The sequence below is a fragment of the Mirounga leonina genome, unplaced genomic scaffold (assembly GCF_011800145.1).
Source record: "Mirounga leonina isolate KUSES-001 unplaced genomic scaffold, KU_Mleo_1.0 Mir_82, whole genome shotgun sequence".
NCBI classification, from domain to species: domain Eukaryota; kingdom Metazoa; phylum Chordata; class Mammalia; order Carnivora; family Phocidae; genus Mirounga; species Mirounga leonina.
In genome coordinates, this window is record NW_023270825.1 from 5,615,746 (window position 1) to 5,635,704 (window position 19,959).

General features: G+C 53.5%; 1 protein-coding gene across 4 annotated transcripts in view; it reads left to right on the top strand.

The window, feature by feature from the left end:
* BCL11B (BAF chromatin remodeling complex subunit BCL11B) overlaps positions 1–19,959 on the top strand; it is a 90,891-nt gene that overhangs the window by 31,160 nt on the left and 39,772 nt on the right. For 2 of the 4 annotated variants that reach the window (XM_034992563.1, XM_034992562.1), the window contains exon 3: positions 8,687–8,899. The exons of the other annotated variants lie outside the window; for them this stretch is intronic. In XM_034992563.1, coding sequence (XP_034848454.1) covers positions 8,687–8,899 — 213 coding nt within the window. The remainder of the gene's footprint in view (positions 1–8,686; positions 8,900–19,959) is intronic. 4 annotated transcript variants of the gene reach the window in all.

The window sequence follows — 19,959 nt, forward strand, 5'->3', positions numbered from 1 at the left end:
TTCCTTCCTTCCTTCCTTCCTTCCTTCCTTCCTTCCTTCCTTCCTTCCTTTCCTTCTTTCCACCTACTGACCAAGTTAAATTTCTTTCCATATAAAAACCAAGAAACCCACCCTGCTGGCCTTTGTGGTTGCACGTTCCCCTACTGGGCAGGTAGGGATTTTATGGTCCCATCTTGATAGAGGTTGATGATGCCCACATCCCTCATAGCCACAACCCCATCTACATACACCTGGGACTACTGTCCCTTTTGCCGGCTGCCTCTGGCTTGAGTCCTGGCAATAACCTCCTTCCTGGGCACTCTTTTCTTTTTATTGGCTGTGCTGCATTTTTTTCATTCTCAATTCTCTGGGATCCTCAGAGTTCAGACCTCCCCCTTGTATTTACTACATTGTGCTCCCTGCACGTGGGGGCTGAACCAAAGCCAGTGTTGGAGTTTGTGGGGCTTGCAAACCACAACAACCTTCTGAACTCACCAGTTTTTAAACATGTTCTATAGAGGACGAGATTTTTAACAAGTGTCAGGATTCAGTGTTTCCAGGTCATTCCTCAGATGTCAGGCACAGTGGATGCTGATGGGGGGGATAAAGTGTCTTTAGTTTAAAACTTACTGTAGGCACCAAATCTGAAGAGTCACCTTGTGTTGTATTTCCCTCACATGACGTGTAGCTTCTATCCTCATTGTGGTCCATCCCCGTCCCCCACCAGCTCTAAACTAATGCACTCCATGGGGAATGTCCATGGGGACATGCCTGACGGATGCCTGGCCAAGGTGGTCATGGCAGTCTGGCCACGAAGTGCCTTCTGGGAAAGGGGCGCAGAGTCCTGACCCTAAGTCCCCATGAACTTCAGCTTTTTACTTCAGTTTATAGACTGCGCTTTCTGCCCGCGGTTCTTCCTGAAGTTATGTGCACTATATTGTTAGTGGTTCCTGATGCAACACGATAGAAAATGATTGAAGGATCTTGGATAAGTTGTATTCTAGGACAGAAACTGCAGAAGATTGCAGCGGCTACCCAGCTTCTGATCAGAAAGCTTGAGTCAGGGGAAAAGGGGAAATTTTTCTGCTAGGTATTGGCCAGGTGTTTTTACTGGTGAGAATTCAGAGAATCTGTCAACTCCTGTTTGTCCTTGGCCTCTGTAGATTCCGGGGTATGCATGCAGACATTTGAACGTGTCCACATTGCTGATATTTGCATGTATGTGTGTGTACGCATATATGTATAATCTCTGTATAATAGATGTGCACGTGCACATTTTTCTAACTGGTGAAACACATGGTTTCACCTTCTGTTGTCCCCAGGCCTGCCCATTCCAGGAGGGTGGGCCTCAATATGGTGGACCCTGACTGCTGAGGTCACCCCCAGAGGACTCATCTCTGTGTTCCTGTGTGCGTCCCAAAGCCGTGGTGCATAGGCCTCAACATCCCGGCCAGAGGACAAGTGATTGTGGTTTATTTGCATTCCAGCAGCTGAGAGGGCTCCAGGGATTTCCCTGAATGATGAGCAAAAGAGTTGAAGCTGCACGTTTTCCCCTGCAGATGCCCGCTTAGGGGGTGGACTGGTTAGCCCCGAGCACCTGGTCAGCTTACCCTGAAGAGTTTGCAGACACATCCTTCCTCCTCAGTAGCACCTGACATTTCCTGAGCTTCCTCACTGGGCCTTTTGGAAGGGCCGTAGAAGGTTTTGGAGTTTGTGATGTAACCTCGCCACTCCTTGGCTCCGGGTGCTGCCCCAGAGTACTTCAGCTGCTCGAATTTTGAGGAGATTGTGGTTGGCAGCCATTGAAACAGGTGCTTTTGGACCTGGTGATGGAATGGGCCTGTGTGCCTGTTTGTAACTACAAGATGCAGTGGCCGGGGAGGATGCTCCCTTTCTAAGCCTTGGTGGAAGGAGAGAAACTGGTTTGGGTAGCATTGTGGCGGGGGGGGGGGGGGGGGGGGCACAGGCACGATTGTTCCTTTGCCTTGCCTTTCCCCTTTTGGGGATACATTAAATGTGTAACATGCTGGGGAGCAAAAATAGTTGGAGTGGTGATTCACTGTGACAGATCTCAGGAGTGTGCGAAGGGGGAGGCGCCAGGCAGAAGGTGGCCTGTCTCAGGGTGCTGGAAGGGATGTGCTTCTTGCCTTCTTTATGTGGCCAAGCCTTCTTGGTGCCCCGGTGGCCCCAAAGGGTTGTGATGGTGTGTGTGTGGGGGGGTCTCTGGATGGTCACTGGGGAAGTGGCAGTTGGACCGGCCTCAAGCCCACAGATGTTCTTGGAGGCCCCTGGCAAGCCCACCCCTCTCCCTGCTGCCTGGCACCCTGCAGTAGCCCTCTCTAGGTCCAGCCACGCCCGGGCAGTGATAAGGGAAGCCAGGCAGGCCTTCTTACCTGCATCAGAGGGAATCTGCACTCTCCGGCCTGTGAAAGGGCTACTGTTGTCAGCAGGAAGCCTGAGTGAAGGCCGGGCTCTGGCTGGAGCTTTGTTTTTATGACCCCTGTGTGATGGCCCTGAAGGATGTCTTTAAACACAGCTGTGCAAACCCTGGTGAGACCTCATTTGCCCTTTTTGTTGCTCCTCTTTTAAAAGACACCACCATGTTCACCCCCAAACTCAAACCCGTTGCAGCAAGGACCTGAGACCGTGAAGGGCGCTCAGACTTGCCTGACTTAGAAGGAGAATCCAGAAGTGGGAGGTGGGACTTGGCAGTCCCAGCTCCCTGCAGAGAATTTCTAGATGCCCCAAATGCTCTGGCGCACTGAGCTGAGCCATGCTGCACACCCACCAGCTCTCTTGGCCTGTCTTGGGGACCTGTCCTGACCTTGCAGGTTTTCACGATGACTTAACGGTGTTCACGTATATGCTTGGATTCCCTTTCTGCTTTGTTGTTGTTGATGATGTATTTTATAATGAAATGAAAAATAAGTTCTGGCCTTTGCTGGTTACCAGACCTCAGTGATTAAAAACGAAGAAGATGAAATAATACCTGTGGAGCGAGGGAATTTATTTTCTAAGGGCCCCCTCCACCAGACCCGTGCAGTTCTGAAACTGAGTAACAAAGAAGGCTGCTTAGAATCCTTCCCTATTCCTCCTGTCTCAGCCACCCTCCTCCCCTGAAAAGGGGAGAGAGAGAGAGACAAATGGTGGGAAGGCTAGGTCTTGTTGGGTGAGTACCCACTGCCTGTCTCATTTAAGGTGGCACTCTACTTCTTTCAAATAGGAAATTGCCAAAATGGATGTCATCGGCTGCTAATTAGATGTATTTTAACTGCAAGATCATTTTACCAGCTAATACTGTTATTACGTGCTTCAATGTGAACCCATGGTGGAGCTGTTAAAATATGAGCGTGCGGCCCTAGCGCACAGCTAATGAAGCCTGCGGGATTGGTTGGCGCCCTCTCCTCGGTGGCCCTGAAGGTGCCCAGGCCAGGCCCATGCAGAAGCATGAGGCCCTTCAACTTCTCAAGATGTGTGTGCCCCCTTTATTCCCTGTGGCCACCTTCTTTCTGTGTTTTGACCAGGGCCTAAGTCCAGAAGAGGCTCATCACCTCCTGCCCCGCAGAGATAGCACGCTCCACCGTCTTTGGGCCTTTGGGCCAGCCTAGAAGCAACAAATAACTATGAACCGTGATGTGGCAGCCCAGGCCCATATCACTGCCACGCGGCGGGTGCCCCAAAGCAGGCAGGCCTGAACCTCCAGCATGGAGTTTTCAAGTCTGAGCTGGCTTCCCTCCATCCTCTCTCTCTAGCAAACCGGAAAAAGAGTCCTGATTTCCCGTCGGGGTTGGGGGAGGGGGGCTGGAATTGGGATAGATTCTTAAGCACCAAGCAGTGCATCTGACTTCATGCGGTTCCTCTCTCTCTGTCTCTCCCCCCTTCCCCCTTAATACATAGCATTTTTATCATCCTTAAGACAAAGTAGCTGGCAAAATATTTAAGCGATCCGAAAGAAATGTTTTTATTTGCCTGTGTGCGAATTGGGTTATCTGCCGATCTTGTTTATGAAATTTGGGGCTGCCTTTCCAGCAGTCTGTTCGCCTCTCAAATCTTTCCCGGCTCCCATTTCCATATTTCTGCGTGCATGTTCTTTGTTAATCACTTGGCAAGCGCTTATTTGAATATTAAAAATTTCTTTAATCATCAAAGGCAGGAGCACAGTCTCATGAATATTCATATTTTCCCCCCTCCTCAGACTGGATTCTAGTTCATTACCCTGCAGTAAAAGCCAAACAGCCATCAATCGCCCTCATTACAGGCTCTGGCGTTTTGATTGGCTGCCTCCTGCCCAGAGCTTTTTTTTTAAAATTAATTAATTTATTTTTTTATTTTTTCCTCTTCTCCTATGAGCTGTCTTGTACCTGCCAACAACCAAAAAAAAAAAAAAAAATCAACAACGCAAGAATACAGTTCTCTGGTTGAAAACAACTTTGCAAACTTGTCAAACAGTCCTCCTGGCTTGCTGCTGCTGAAGTGGTCACCAGTCGCCAGCACTACCCCCCTGCCTCTTAAAAAAAAAAAGAAGGGGGGGCGGGAAAAGGGGGGGGAGAGAAGAATTAAATAAATAAATAAATAGGGAGAAACTTGAGCCTGAGAGATGAATATTTGTCAAGAGAGTTGACGTAAGTTTCATTTGCATAATGACTTTGTACTTCTGCATTAATAAAATTTGCATATGAAGCCATGTTAATTACTCCTGATCATGCTTTTTGCATTCATGCATAGTAATTTTCTCCGACTTGTGAGAATTAATGTCTTGGCATGGGGGGAGGGGGCGCGGGGATTGTCAGGTTTTCTTGCCAGTGGCCCTCACTCACAAGCGCTCGCTCCCTGTCTGTCTCCCTCCTTGATCTATGACTCATTTTTGCACTATCGGTAGGAGTTCTTGGCTTAAAAAATGTATCAATTGAAAAGCACCAGTAGGGAGAAAAATCTACATCTCCAGTGCAGTGTATTCCAGAGCTCCTCTCGCCAGCTAGGAATCCGTAACCCTCCCATGTGGGAGGGGCGCCCGCGGATCCAGCATTGGGAATGGTGCACCTTCCCCTCACCACCAGGCTGGGGCTTTTCCAGGCGCGTTTTTGTGTGTCTACACGCCGCCGGTGGGTGTGGGCGTGCTCTCGGGGTAGTGCGCATGTGTGAGGATGAAGCAGGAACATCTGCAGGGCCCCTCTAGAAGGGAGACAGGTTACAGACACCCTCAGAATGCATGCGGTAAAAACTGCCTTGTGCCCTGATTTGGAGCTTAAGAAACATTTTAGGGATCTTATTTTTGGACTTTTTTGTGCCTCTTTGTGCAGGAGGCATAGAGCAACATTCTAACCCCTGTGAGCCTCAGTTTTCTCATTCATGGGGGGTTCATAACACCTACTCCTGGACAAGGCTGCTGGCCTTAAATGATATATGTGTTCATTGTTTCTTTTCCCTCATGAAAGCCAACTTCCATGATAAGGATTTGAGCCAGCCAGGGTTTTATTTTTAAGCCACCTGGATCCTGCATAAAGCTGAGATGGCGTCTTGGTGTCCCTCTTCCACATACCTCAGGTGCTGTTCCAGTTCCAGAGGGGAACCCACCTAGACCTCAAAAGAAGTAATTTTTAAGAGTGTCTTGCAGGGCTTTGTTGGGTGCCTTCTAGAGTCGAGAACACCCGACAGACGTTCCTTGCCAGGCTGTGGGGAGGGAGCCCCCGAACAGTTCCAGAGTGGAAAATAAATGGATGATAGTGGCCATTCCGTGAGTGTTCACTGGGAGCCAGCCTCTGGCCAGGCTTGTCCTGACCTTCCTTTAAGGGCGGGGCTCTGAGAAAGTGACTCACCCTGAGTCACGTGGCCAGGAAATGGCAGAGGGGATTGGGCCTAGGCCTCAGCTCCAGGCCTGCATCTGAGCTCAGGCTTCCTCTGTGTGTGTCAGTCTGTTGTCACTGGGCCTCAAGGGCTCTGTCGAGCATGTTCTGGATTTCCTGCCTGCACTTGAATGCAGGCGCCCCTTCCTTGAGGATGGGCAAGGGCTGGGAGGTGGCCTGGGATGGGTGCTGAGGCCAGACAGTCCTCACCTTGGACTTTGCCCTTTCAACCACTTTAAGGTGTACAGTTAGTGGTTTTGAGTGTCTTCACAATGTTGTGCAACCATCACCACTGCTGTCTAATTCCAGAACATTCTCTCCACCCCAGGAAGAAACCGCGTCCCTATTAGCCTTCACTTCCCCGCCCCCGGCCCCTGCAACCACTTGTCTACCTTCTGTCTCTGTGGTTTTGCCGACTCTGGACATTTACCGTAGTCACACAGTGGGTGGCTTCTAGCATTGCCTTCTGCTTTTGCTCTAGCTTCAGGAGAGAAGTTCTGGAGTTTCTGGAGTTCACCTGTGGGTTAAGCTGCTGGGGGTGGGGGGAGGGATCCCCCAGGGCAGAGGCCTTCTGAGAGCAGCTGGAGTGTCCTCTGTGGGCAGCTTAGGATTAGAAGCCTCTCATTCTTTTTGTCCCCTCCCCTGCCTCCATTGAGCCAGCCCCTGGAACAGGTGGTCTTCAGTGAGGTTGGAATTCTTAGTGGGGCATAGGGAAGCCCCTCCAGGGGGCAGCTTGGCCCCCCAACCCTACCTGAGTTGGGGGATGACTTTGCCTTTAAAGACTCTGGCCTAAGCCTGACCTTTCCAGAAGGAGAGATGTGTGGCTGGACCTGCCCTTAGATCCTTCCTCCCAGCCTTGGAGACCTAGGTTCTGCTCCCTTTCTGCTTGGGCAGTCCTGAGCACTCCTGTCACTCTTTCTCAGCCATGGTAAATGGTGGTGGCTGTGTCACGGTTTCACCCAGAACCTGGGGGCCTGGATTTGCTCTTTTTCAGTCTCCCATGGCCCGACTGAGCCCAAGGACCCTCCGGCTTCCCTCCACGCCACATGGCCCTTCTTCTCAGCATCCCTGGGCGCCCTGGTCACTCCACACTAGCTGCAGCCCGGGGGGGAAGCATGGCATATCCAGGCTTTGGAGACACAACTCTGTTCAAGTCCCAGGTCTCTGTGAGCCTCGGTATCCCCTATGGGATGGTGGATGGTTTTCTCAGCTGAGTGAGGTATTGGTGGTAGGTGCTCAGCACAAAGCCCTGTCAGGAGCCTTCCACGGTGTGAAGGCAGATGGATGTAGACAGGACTGAATGTGCAGTGTCCGGTGCTGGGGCAGGGGCTTAGGCGAGGACTGGCCAGGGCAGGCTTCCAGGAGGAGACAGAGACACTCGCCTTGGGTGTCGACTTTACATGGGGGCCAGCACTGAGTCTGTGGCTGGAACTGTGTGGGGTCAGTGGCCATGCCTCCCTTCTGGGGCTGTCATGGGCTCAGCCACGCCCTGGGCCCCAAGCCTTGCCTCGTGCAAGGTCTTCAGGGACTTTGGCTTCTTGGCAGGACATTTGCAGGTGTTCTGAAAGGCCCTGGATAACACCCGGTTTGTAGAGGCAGGTGCTGTAGCGAAAGAGCCCTGGTTCTGGAGCCAACGGCCTGGGTTTGGTGGGGCTGCGGTCACGTCATCAGTTTGCTGGTCTGTGCAGTGGGTCTCCCAGGCCCTGTCCCCTGGGCATGTTGGGAGACTCAGGAGGGGGACTGACAGGATCCTGGCCGGAAGTGGGCTTGTGGGGCCTCGTGGCTCTCCTGGGTGGGGGAATCCCTTGTGGGGCCCCAAAGTGGGCAGACCCCCGCCCTGCAGGCCCGTGTGGGGTGGTGAGCGGCGTCGGGTGGCCTCCTTGGCAGAGCCGGCCCGGGGCCCAGCTGCCCTCGTCTTGTTGGTGTTTTCTTTTTGTCTCTCTGATGCTTCCCCGCTCAATTATTTACCCAGGGAATTTGGGCTTCTTCACTTGTGGTTTTGGCAAGGGCTTCACACAGATTTTTGCCCTGGTGGTCTCTTAGCCATTTAAGATAAACGGCCAAATCAAACACAGGCCTTGCCGGGGAGTCGAGGCGGGCCATGGGGCTGGGCGGAGGCAAGAGAGCTCCTGGCCCTGCATCCTGGCTGTCAGATGGGGGAGGTGCCCCCAGCCGGCCCGAGGCGTGAAGAGGGGTGCTGGGCAGTGCCAGGGTTTTCTTGGGGTGGTTTGGGGGGGCGTTTAAAGCCTTCTGAAAGGCCTTGGGGCTTGTGTGCTGTGTGCTTGATGCTCAGGTTGCTGAGGAGGACTGTGGGCTGGAGAGAGACACCAGCTGGCCGTCCGCCAGGCCCGCAGGTTAACCGGTGCCCAGGTGCTCAGAGGTAGATTGAGGTGTCCAAGGCCTGTACCAAGAGCCCACCTGATAGAGCAGACAGTGGTGGCTTGGAGCCTCCCAGCTCCTCCAGAGGGGGGTGGCCCAGGTTTTTGGGAATGAATCCCCAAAGGGAGCCAGCTCCGGAACACTCCAGAAGCCTCCACGTTGGCGGGTGGGGGGCTTCCTGGGTTCAAGGGTCCTGACAACCTCTTTTGGCCCCGCCCCCCCAGGGATGGGAGTCTGGTCCCAAGACAGCCCATCCTGGCAGCTGTGGAAGGAGGACCCCATGAGACCCCCCCCACCCACTTCCCTGGCCTCTTGCCCCCTGCCTGTGCCCGGTCACCTTCCCTGCAGGGCCTGGCACCCCGGGGCCTCCCACTCTGGAAGGGTGGCCTGCAGCCCTCTCTGCCCCGGGCCCCTGCCCCACACCCCGGGTCCCTTGTATGGTCCAGGGCCCGACTGACCAGTCTTTTTTATTGTTTTTTCTCCAGGGCCGTGCAGGCCTGCCCAGCTGCCAGCGACGGCCCCCATAGCTGCCTCCTCCCACCCTCACTCATCCGTGATCACTCCACCTCTGCGCACCCTGGGCGCTCTGCCGCCCTGCTTCCCCCTGCCGTGCTGCAGCGCGCGCCCAGTCTCGGGTGACGGGACTCAGGGTGAGGGTCAGACGGAGGCTCCCTTTGGATGCCAGTGTCAGTTGTCAGGTAACAGACGGCCGCGGTCGGTGGGGGGGGTGGGCTCCCAGGGATGGCGGGGTGTGCCCTGGGCCGAGCTGGCGGCTGCCTCCCCCAGGTGGGCCGGGCAAGGTGGGGCCCCAGGGAGGATGTGCAGTCCCACCCCTAAAGGCATTTTGCGGGGGCACAGGGGGAGTGGTGAAGCACATCAATGTGCCCCTGTCCCCATCGGTCAGGAGGTCCTCCGACGCCTCCGCCCATTCTGAGTGTCTCACTCCCGGAATGCATTTCTCCAGCTTCCAAATTTCATCTCTTTGGGCTGTTTAGCTAAAGCTTAATTGGATAACACTTAACATCTGAGGTTTTCTTCTGCTCTCGCCACTGCCACCCCCCCCACCCCAGTCACTGCCCCCCTTCCTGACGACAGCACTGGGGGGAGGACTCCCCGGTCGTCTGTGCACATCGCCGGAGCCATCCAAAATGCTGAGTTTCTCTTTGCCAGAATGTGTTGCCTATTAACTTTGAGACAAAAAAGTCACTCTGAAGGAGCCTTTCAGCTGTGGCCGTGGGAGGGGGTGAAGCCTTGCCTGTGGGGTGGGGCCATGCACCTCCCTGCTGTGTGCCTCTCTGCGGGTCTGTGTGGCTGCCCATCGTACAGATGGGCAGACGGGCAGCCTCAGCGCAGCGCCCCCCACCTCTCTTCCCAAACACAACCCAAACTCCTGCTGTGGCCTGGGGTCCCTGGAATTTGTGGGCACAGGCCTCTCCTGCTCAGGGCCTGGTGCCAGGATGCTGACACAGACACAGGTGGTGGTGAGCGCCCTGAGGCCTGGTTTCCGGGCAGGGGCCAGGAAAGGGGTTGGGGGGGCGTTGCCGAGCTGGGGCCAACTCAGTTTGTCCCAGCTTTGTCACCAGGCACGTTGCAGGCTTTCTCTTGATTTGGGTAGTGAAGGGAAAACTGTCTTTCTGAGACAGGTTTTGCTTCAATTGAAGCTGTCCCAAGGGATGGTCCCTGGTGGAGCCCTGGCTCCAGGGGCAAGAGCCTCCTAGGCCTTCCTGCCGGTCGGGTGGCCTGCGGCCTTCAGCAGCTCCTGCTGTGGGGTATGGTGGCATTGTAGGTACTGGGCTAATGCAGTGAATGCACAAAGCAAAGACTAAAATTGTCCAGGAAGGCGTCGGTTCCACGGGCAAATCGGCCGACTCCCTGCCCCGGGCCGCCCGAGCGCCCCGGGGGATTGGGGCTCCCATCCCAGCTCTGTAGGGCTGCGCTGTGATCTCTGCTTGCTGAGCGAGGGATGCCTGCTTCGTCCGGGTGCTTGCCCTGCTCTCGTGGCTTCCTGTAATTAGTGCGGCAGCCCCTGCAGCCACGCGGGGAGTCGCGCTATCAAAGATCAGCCTGAGTGTTTCTGACTAGACTCGGTCAAGTTCCGTGGTACAGAAACATGATTTCCCTGGCAGAGGTGCGCCCGGGGCTTCACTTAACCCTCTGTTGGCTCTGGTAGCAACACGTCCTCCTACGCTTGCCCTCAGCCACAGTGCCACCCCCTTCCTTCAAGGGACCACGTGTGGAGGGCCTACTGTGTGCGGGATTGCACTGGGCCTTTTGTGTGCATTCTTGAATTTAATCCCCATAGTGACCTTAGGAGGTAGGTTCTCTTCTCTCCACTTTCCAGATGAGAAAGTGAGGCTCGGAGATGTGGAGTTCTCATAGCCCACGTTCAATCACTCTTTTAGGAAAAGCCCTTTCTTGGGCACCTCATTTGTAGGCGCCGTGCAAACCAAGGTGGAGTCAGGCACAGCATGTCCGACCCTCCTGCAGTTTGCAGGGGTGGAGATGGGGAGCGCGGGAATGGGGACCTGCAGAGAGGACTCTTGGAAGGGGGCGGAGGGGCAGAGGTGGGATTTGACCCTGGCTGGTCATCCAGAACCTGCTTCATCTCTGGCATTGGTTCATCTGGCTTAGAGGCCCTCTTGGATTTTAGAACTTGATGCCATGAGGGCTTAGAGTCCTCGAGCAGCCCCCAAACTGATGTCAGTGTCCAGGGAGGGGAGCGAGGCAGGGTGGGCTCTGTTCCTGGGGTCTCTGGGACCACCCTTCCTGACCCTCCTCGGAGGCCTGCTCTTGGGCCTCTGACGCTTGGCCGTGATTTCCAGCACTGTCCTCTTTCACTGTTGGATCCCCGCTAATTAGCCTGCTCGAGGTTGTCCCTCCATACTTTCTGATCAGTTTCAGTACCTGAAAATATCGTGTTCCGGAGGTTTTTGTCCCTTTGTGGCTTCTGTCCCTGGCACTGGGCTGTTTGCTGAAGTGTTTTTAGTGCCTGTTTAATTAGTAGTTGGAATGGAGTCATTAAATTCACAGTAACCCGTTAGGAAGAAGCAGCCCTCTGTAAAGACGGAGAGGGGCCACCGTCCTTACTTTGTTTTGTCTCTTTTCAGATCAGGATGCACTGAACCTATCTCTTCAAATTAATACGGAAAACCCTGGAGTAACCGTGTTTCACACAGGTTAATTGCATGCCCGTGAAGGCATTCACAGTTATTTATAGAAGGATGTAATTTTTATGGGGGAGCAAGCCACACAGGTTTGTGTGTTTGTGTACCTCTCTGGCTGGCAGCGTCCCAGACAGCCCCGCCTCCTGGGACCTCCACCCCAGACCTCCGGATGGTCACAGTGGGGTGGGGAGGAGGCACTTGGGCTCTTCATTGCTTTTTGACTCTGCTGAGATATTGGGAGGGTGAGAGGACTTTGAGTGTGGGCATTCCTGGAAACTGAAGTTTCTTCCCTGAGACATTTCATGGAGGAACTATCCAGGGCGCCCATGGAGTCGAGAAGCTCGGGCTGTGGTCCTGGCCCTCACTCCACCTGGCTGGTGACCTTGAAGAAGCTGTTCTCTCTCTCTGGGGCTGTTTCCTCTTCTGTAATAAAAAATATAAATGCATCTACACACGTACATACGTATCACGTGATATATACGTAACGTTTAAAAATGAGGCTCCACATTTGACTTCTAAAACAGATTCTATTGATCTATCTAACAGATCTATCTGTTTCAGTTACTGGCTGCTGTGGATGACTGGGCATGTTGTGACTTAGCTCAGGTCCCCAGGGCAGGGGTGTGGTGGTCGGAGGCCGGTTCCGAAACCTCTGGGCCTTGGCTCCCCTGAACCGTTCCCCATTCCAGGGTTTCCATGACTGTCAGGCAGTCATCAGAGTGCATCCCCTGCCCGAGTCAAGGCTGCTGTTCTGTATGGTTTTGGGACCTCGTTTTCCTCCTTGTTCCTCAGTTTTCCCACCTATAAAATGGGGGTGATGATAGTTTATGCCTTGACAGCTTGTTTTGAGGATCAGATGAGGTCATATTTGCTAGGTGCTGAGACCAGTGCCTCATGCTAAGTGAGCCCTGTAGAAGTTCTGATTCATGCTTGAGCAGAATGGGTTTTACAACAGTACACAGTTATGTGTCTGAGATTTTACATCAGGCTCGATCTCCAGGTTCCATTCTTAAAGGCATTTAGCCTCTTGGCTGGCCCAGATCATGTACCAGCATTGTGAGGTGGAAAAGGAACCTAGAAACTTCATTGCATATTTAAAAGCCGCAAATGGTCATCTACTACTGTGATTAATACATGTGCTCGGTGAAGTTCAAGGTCTCACGCAAGAACACACAGGATCCCAGCTCGGGGAAGTGGAAGTGTTTGGATTTAATAGAAGGAGTCAGTTGCAGTCATTAGTAGATGCTGAAATCACAGGGCAATCTTGTAAAGTTAAATTCAATTTACTTTTCTACTGAAATTGCTTGCTGTGTTATTTAACTAGTCTGGGGTTTCTTGGCATGGGTTAAAGGGACAATAAAGATAAAAGAATACCTGTAAGTAAATAGTAGGGTGTAACAGTAGAATCTATCGTGTACTCCTCCTTCAATTATATCCCAGTGTTCATTTGTGTTGGTTTTTATAACCGGAGCCATCCAATGGGACACTGTGGATTAGACCACCCTAGCTGTGGAAGCTTGATGCAATTAATACAGTCTGTCTGGAAAGTGGCCTTATTTCTGGAAGTTTTATGTTAATGATATGGTCTGTGCTTTGCACATTTCATACCAGAACAAGAAGCACGCTGTAGTTTCATTCTGAACTGGGTTTGATTAACACCGGAGGATCGGTGGGAAGCCAAAGGGTGATGCTGACCGAGATGGCAGCGCCCACCAGGCCCCTGCGGGTGCACTGCCCCTGTTCTGGTGCAGGGGTGTGCAGGGCCTCCCCAGTAGGACATGAGAGCCTCCGTGGAGACTCTGGAGGGAGGGGTGAATATGGGGGGGTGGAAGAAGAAGAGAAGTGAGTGTGGATGAACGTGTGTGGACAGAAGCACTCCATCTGGGGAAGGTTCGAGACGTGCTCTTGTGATTCCCTCCACAAAGTCGCGTTTGCTGTGAGTCTTTTGGGGCTAACCAGGTCCCAGTGTCAATGGGGGTTGGCTCACTGGAGGAAAAGGGCTCTCAGGGGAGTCATTAAAAATTTAAAGAGTCATCTGTACGCCTTGCGATGTCTACAATGCCGAGGGGGCTGGTGGTCCGGCATTTACAACCCGAGGGTGATTCTTGCATGCCTGTTCGGTGGATTCTACTCTGGTGTCTGCCCGCTTTGTGGGATCACACCGCTGCAGAGGCTGCTCTGGACCGCCTGTCTTTAGAACCCAGATGCCTCCTTTTGTATTTGGGGGAAGTACCAGGAGAAGCCACCAAGTGCTGCAAGGCCCCCAGGACGGAGGAAGCCAACTTTCCAGGCTGCCGGAGGTGGCAGAGGGCAGCAGGGCTTGGGAGGACTCCAGGAAAGCCCACTGGCCGGGAAGTCACATCTGCTCCAGCACCTACAGGGCCAAGGGCACCGCGTTTCTGGGGACCAGAAGGAGTGCGGTGCTGCCTGTGGTGGGGGGGTGGGGGCGGCGCAGGGGCACCTACCAGCGTGACTGCCCCTGGATAAAAGAGGTCCCGGCAATGTCCCGGAGAGGAGACCACTGCAGCCACGCCAGATTCTATTTCACTCCACGCCGGCCCTTCAGACGTTCTGAAGGCAGAGCTAAATCAAAGAATTCTGTTCAAATCCGTACAAGATGTTGCTGTTTCTCTGCTCTGACAGGAGAGGCATTTGGAAGTGCAGTTTCTTTCTTTCTTTCTTTCTTTCTTTTTTTATAGCTGTCTTAAAAAGGAGTTTGGCTGTTTAGCACAGCTGGTGCTCATTACATTATGCACTGGCAATAAAATAGCATGTGTAATTAATTTTTAATGCAGCGCTGGATGCAGCGCTTTAAAGCAGTTAGTGGATGTGAAGAACGAGCTCTGGTCACCGACATCAGAGATCTCGGGGCAGGCGGCCACGTTCTGCAGCTTTGAAGGGAATCTGGAGCCTGGGAGCCCTCCACGTGGAGCAGTCCAGAAATGGGTTCCCTCCAGGGGACCTGCAGCTGATGCGGTTCATCTCTACTGACCTGGGGTCAGGGGGCCAGGAGATCGTCCCATCCAACCCCTTCCTAATCTAGATGGGTCACTGGGGTGGAGACTGTGCCCTATTGGCTCTGCCCACCAGACCGTATCACCCCCACTTGAGTTCAGACCAGAAACTCGGGAAGGAGACTCCTTGTCCAGCTGAAGCCATGTGAAGCCCACGATCTGATTTGGCAGCAGAGAGTCTTTGCTTTGAGGAGCCTCGCACAGTTAGCTTCTTAGACCCTCAGTTTTGCCATCTGCAGTTGGGACACGCCTCCGTGTGTCCTAGGTTTGAGACGTTCTGTGGCTGTGTTTGGATCACGGGCTGCCCCACCCCTTCTCAGGGCTCTGTGCATGGATTCGTGTTTGAAACGAAATGTCACTGTGGACACACAATGCTGGGAGGGCTAGAGGCACTGTGGGAAGCTGCAGAGGTGGAACCGTGCTTGGTCCCTGTCCTCAAGGTGCCTGGGTGTGAATATGTGACTCTGGGCTAGCCACCTCCTCTCCCCAAGCCTCAGTTTCCTTCCCTGTGAAATGGAGACACTGGAAGAACCTGCCCATCGTCCCTGCATTGGAAGTTCCACTGAAGGGCCCCTGTATTGGGGTGGCCGCAGCTGAGCACCAGCATGTGGGGAAGCAGAGGCAATGGGAGGCGTGAGAGGCAAGGAGGAGGAAGCTAGGCTGATGAGAAGCTGTGGGTGCCCCCTGCCCGATGCCCGACAACGACAATGACTTGGCTGCCATCTCGTTGCAAGTTTGCTGCCTGGGAAATCACCACCGTCACTGTTCCTGTGACTTGCCAGGGTTTTCTGCAGGCCTGCTGTGTGCCAGCACTGTTCTGGGCACTACGCACACTTGGCTCGGACCACCCCATCCTCATAACTCCCCTAAGAAGAGGCAGCCCCCCTTTTGCTCATGAGGATCTCGGGGCTCAGGGCTTGTAGCTGTCCCCTCCTGCTTCCCACTGGGCTCACACAGAGTGGCTCAAACAGGGGTATTGGAAATGCAGCTCATGGTAGGAAGCCAGACCACATTCACACATGGTCCTGGGAGGGTCCCTGTGGTCTTCGTTCGCCAGCCGTGCTGCTGCGTGATCTGGGGCAGGATGCAGGGGGCTGGGAACAAGCTCAGCGGGGCTCTTGCCACAGTGGTCGGGCTGCACGGGAATGCCTTTCTCTGCAGAAGAAAATAGAAAGGACTGAGCTTCCGGGAGCAGTGAGGATCCTGCAGATCTCTGGGGTTTTCCTGATGGGGAAGGTGAGGCCGGAGGTCGGAAATCTTCCAGCGTGTGACCAGTGACAGACGTGGATGTGGGTGTCAGCCAGGAGAGGTCCTGCTGACCCGGTGAGCCTCCTCCAGCTCGGGTTGCTCCTGAGGGGTCCAAGTTGTGAGTACCTTATGGGAGCACAGAGAACCAACCCTCGAGAGTCCACCAAAGGGAACTCTGGCATAAAAGAAGAGGCCTGGGGCACCGGGAAAGATGTTCTCATCTCATCGCCCTCAGATTGGGTTTCTGGGGTCTGGCTGGGAGGCAGGGACCTGGTAGCTGGCCTCACCACAGCCTTTACTAGGTCCATGTAAATCCGCATCTCCGGGTTTCCAGAGCCCAGGCAGGCGCGGCCCTCCCTGGAGGTGCTCAGGAAATGCTGGTAGACGGTGAAGACCCAGGAAAGGTCGTGTTCGTGTCTGCAAGAGAAAGAAGAGACACAGAATGCTCTTATCACCTCTTCATTTTGTGTGTTTGTGTTTTTAAGATTTTATGTTTAAGTAATGTCTACACCCAACATAGGGCTTGAACTCACAACGCTGATGAGATCAATAGTCGCATGCTCCACCCACTGAGCCAGCCCGGTGCTCCGCCTCCTCATTTTTTGTATGCGGTCCCCTAGAAGCAATTTTTCTTCACTGGAGAGAAACAAACTTAGGTCTTCCTTAAAGCCTGAGGAGTTCTTGGTGTTGCCTTTTTTTTTTGGTGGGGGGAACAAAATGTAGTTGACTTTTTAAACCTGAGGGCCAGGCAAGGCGGAGGGGCTGTGTGCTGTACATATTTCACAATCAAACCCAAATAGTCTAAACCATGGAATATAGTTTATCCAAACATAATCAACGCTGGCCAATTTAATCCAGAAATCAGTGGGGAGAAACCCTTGGTGGGCAGGGGTCCCTCTGGGTGGGATTTCACACATAGCCTGACCTCACACCTGAGGGGGGCTATTGCCTGCTCATCGCTTCAGGCCCCTCCTAGGGGCTAGCATGTGACCATGGTGTGTGGTCAACGCGGGTGGAAGCATTGGCCGTGGCTAGCTCTCGCACCAGGGTCTTTCTTACACTTGGCAATGGGGCCGCCAGGTTACCATTTCTGTGCCCCCACCGTGTATCAGGCCCTCTGCGGGGCCTTCCTAGATATTCAGGCTTCCCAGCACCTTCTTTCTTAGGCGGTAACCTAGTCTATAGCTCACAGGTGAGGAGACACACCAGAGAGGTGGTGGAATGTGTCCGAAATCGCACAGCTGGTGGATGGCAGACGTGGGGTTTGAACCCGGGTTTTCTTGGGTCTGGCGGACACAGCCTGCTCCTGTGTCCTTGCTCTCTGGCTCGCAGACAGCCCTCCTGCTGGCCTTCTACCTGGCAGGTGTGAGTGGGAGCCCCGGGGTGCTGCAGGCATGGCCCCAGCCATGGATAACAAGAAGGCCGGTACTTGATGATTTCCGCGGAAGGAGTCAGAGGGCTCAGGACTTCTTGAAAGAGGTTAATGCGGAAACGGAGCCACTACCTGCTGAGACAGGGGCATTTGGAATCTCTTCATGAAGCCAGACATTTTTAATTACTGCCTTTGTTAATAGGATGTGAGGAATGGCCGCTGGGACAGGCTCATGGGGTGCATGAGTTGGCCCTCAGAGCTGTACTTCGCCAGCCTCCCGATGCACCCCCTTCTCGAGTTTCCTCGTGCCTTATTAACAGGTGCCTCTGAGTCTTGATTTGGTAGTAAAAGGAGCCATTGCTTGAGAGCCTACGGTGCACCCTGGGCTCTGTGTGCACCCTCTCCATGGACGCTTTCTCAGGGCTGTGAGGATAGAGCTGTTGGATTTTTTTTTTTTTTAAGATTTTATTTATTTGAGAGAGAGAATGAGAGAGAGCAAGCACATGAGAGGGGGCAGGGTCAGAGGGAGAAGCAGACTCCCTGCCGAGCAGGGAGTCCAATGCGGGACTCGATCCCGGGACTCCAGCATCATGACCTGAGCCGAAGGCAGTCGCTTAACCAACTGAGCCACCCAGGCGCCCCCCAGGATTTTTTTTTTTTTTTTTTGTCATGGTAAAGTATACAGAAGTTACTCTTTTAACCACTTTTAGGTGCACAGTTCGTGACATTAAGTACATTCCTGTTGTGGTGTGTTCTCCCACCACCACCATCCATCTCCAGAACTTTCTCGTTACCCCAAACTGAAACTCTATCCCTGAGAAACGCTAACTCCCCATTTCCCCCTTACTGTCCCTGTGAGTTTGAGTCCTCTGGGTGTCACACTGAAGAGGCATCAGACAATATTTCTCCCCCCGTGACTGGCTCATTTCACTGGGCACAGCGAGTTCAAGGTTCATGCACGTTGTAGCCCAGGTCAGGATGTCCTTCCTTGGAAAGGCCGAGTAATATCCCATCTTGAGGATATACCACATTGTGTTTGTCCGTTCGTCCTGGGAGGGACCCTTGTTTGTTCCTGCCCTGTGGCTGCTGTGAACCGTGCTTCTGTGAATCTGGGTGTGCAGCTACTGGTTTGAGACCCTGCTTTCAGTTCTTGCGGGTATACACCCAGCGGTGGGATGGCTGGACCATATGGTAATTCTGTGTCTGACTTACTGAGGAACTGCCCACCTGTTTGCCTCACCGGCGGCCGCATTTTACATTCCCGCCGCAGTGCTCCAGAGTCCCGGTTTCTTTGCGTTCTCCTCCGACTCCTGAGACTCAGGGATGTGGGCCACCGCTGGCCCCAGGCATGTGGTGGAACATGAGGGTCTGGAAGGGACTCGGCTCCGCTGAGCTCAGATGTAACACCTGTGGCCGGACTCAGTGGCCACCTCCCACAGTACGTTTCCTTTGAGGGTCTCACCCTGGGGGTAAGGGCCTCTTGTGTCTCTCCTAAGTGCTTCCCAGCGACGGCCTGTCTCCCAGGCTGCTGATTTTTAGCAGTCAGCTAAACATTTTGCTAGCTTGAGGGTTTGGGGAAGAAGATTCTGCAAGTGGACAATTTTCACTTTCCTTTCTGCTGTGTCCTTAGGGTATTGGTTTGGGCTCGGGTCAGCAGAAGGAGCTGTGTACTTCAGAGGGGGAGCACCTGGGAGCAAGGGGGAGCCGGCTGGTGTCCTGGGTCCCGCCCCTCTCTGAGTCTCTCTGGGTCCCTGTCTCCTGGGGATCATCATGCAGGCCTTGCCTTCCCAGCTGGGCTGGGAGGAGTTGGAGAGGGGGCATCCTGAGTTGGACTGTAGGGTGACTTCCTGGGTCTGCCTCTGTGATTGCGTGGCCTTGGGTCCTTTGTGCCAGAGGGAGAGTAATCGTGGGACTGTAGTGAGCATTATTCTGTGTGGCTGTGGTTTCTGTTGTCCTGTATTCGTTCCTAGGGCTGCCATAGCTAATGACCACAGACGGGGGCGGGGGGTGAGTTCCAACAACAGAAATTTGTCACCTCACGTTTCCGTGAGGCCACAAGTCCAAACTCAAGGTGTCGGCAGGGCTATGCTCCCTACAGAGGCTCCGGGGGGGAGAATCTGTTCCTGGCCTCCTCCAGCTTTTGGTGGCTCCCGGCGTTCCTTGGCCATGACCACATCCTCTAGCTCTCTCTCTGTGGTCATGCCTCATCCTTGGGGCCTGTCTTCTCCTCTCGCAGACGCAGACGAGGAAAACTCGAAGAACAATTGTCATTCCATTTAGAGCTCACCCGGCTAATTAGGATGATCTTATCTCAAATCCCGAACTTAATTACCTCTGCTGTGATCCTTTTTCCAAATATGGTCACAGTCATAGATTTCAGGGAGTTGGTTATGGACATGGCGTTTGGGGGGGCCACCATTCAACCCACAATATAACCCTTGCTGGATTGTGGGCGCCTTCAGGGCAGGAATCCCAGTTTGATGTCCTTTGTGAACAACCCAGGTCTGGGTTCAGGTATATGCAGGGCATCCCCCAAAAGTATACTGTGTTGAGCCTGGAGCTGGTCTCCAATAAGATGGCCACATGTTCCTTGTCCCAGTGATATTCAGATGTCGTCAACTTGGGGCAAAACTCAGATCTCTGTGTGTTAGGGAAGGTTGTGTGCCCCGCCCCCCCCCCAAGTCCTGCCCTGTGCCAAGTCAGAACACAATTATTAACAGGGTGGGGGGTGGCTTTAAAAAAAAGTCTGCAGTGATTATTATGAGAAAAAATTAGCAGAGTTGAATAGGGACTAAAAATAGCTGGACACATACTTGCCTCTAATCTGTTTTCTTAAGGAAAATATAATTATTTTTGTAAACTGGCTCTGAGAAGCCAGGAGTATTTTTAGTCTGCATCTTCTAAGATGTGCATCTTTTCAGGAAGAGCAGCTTGGAGCCCACTGGAGAGTGATGTCGCCA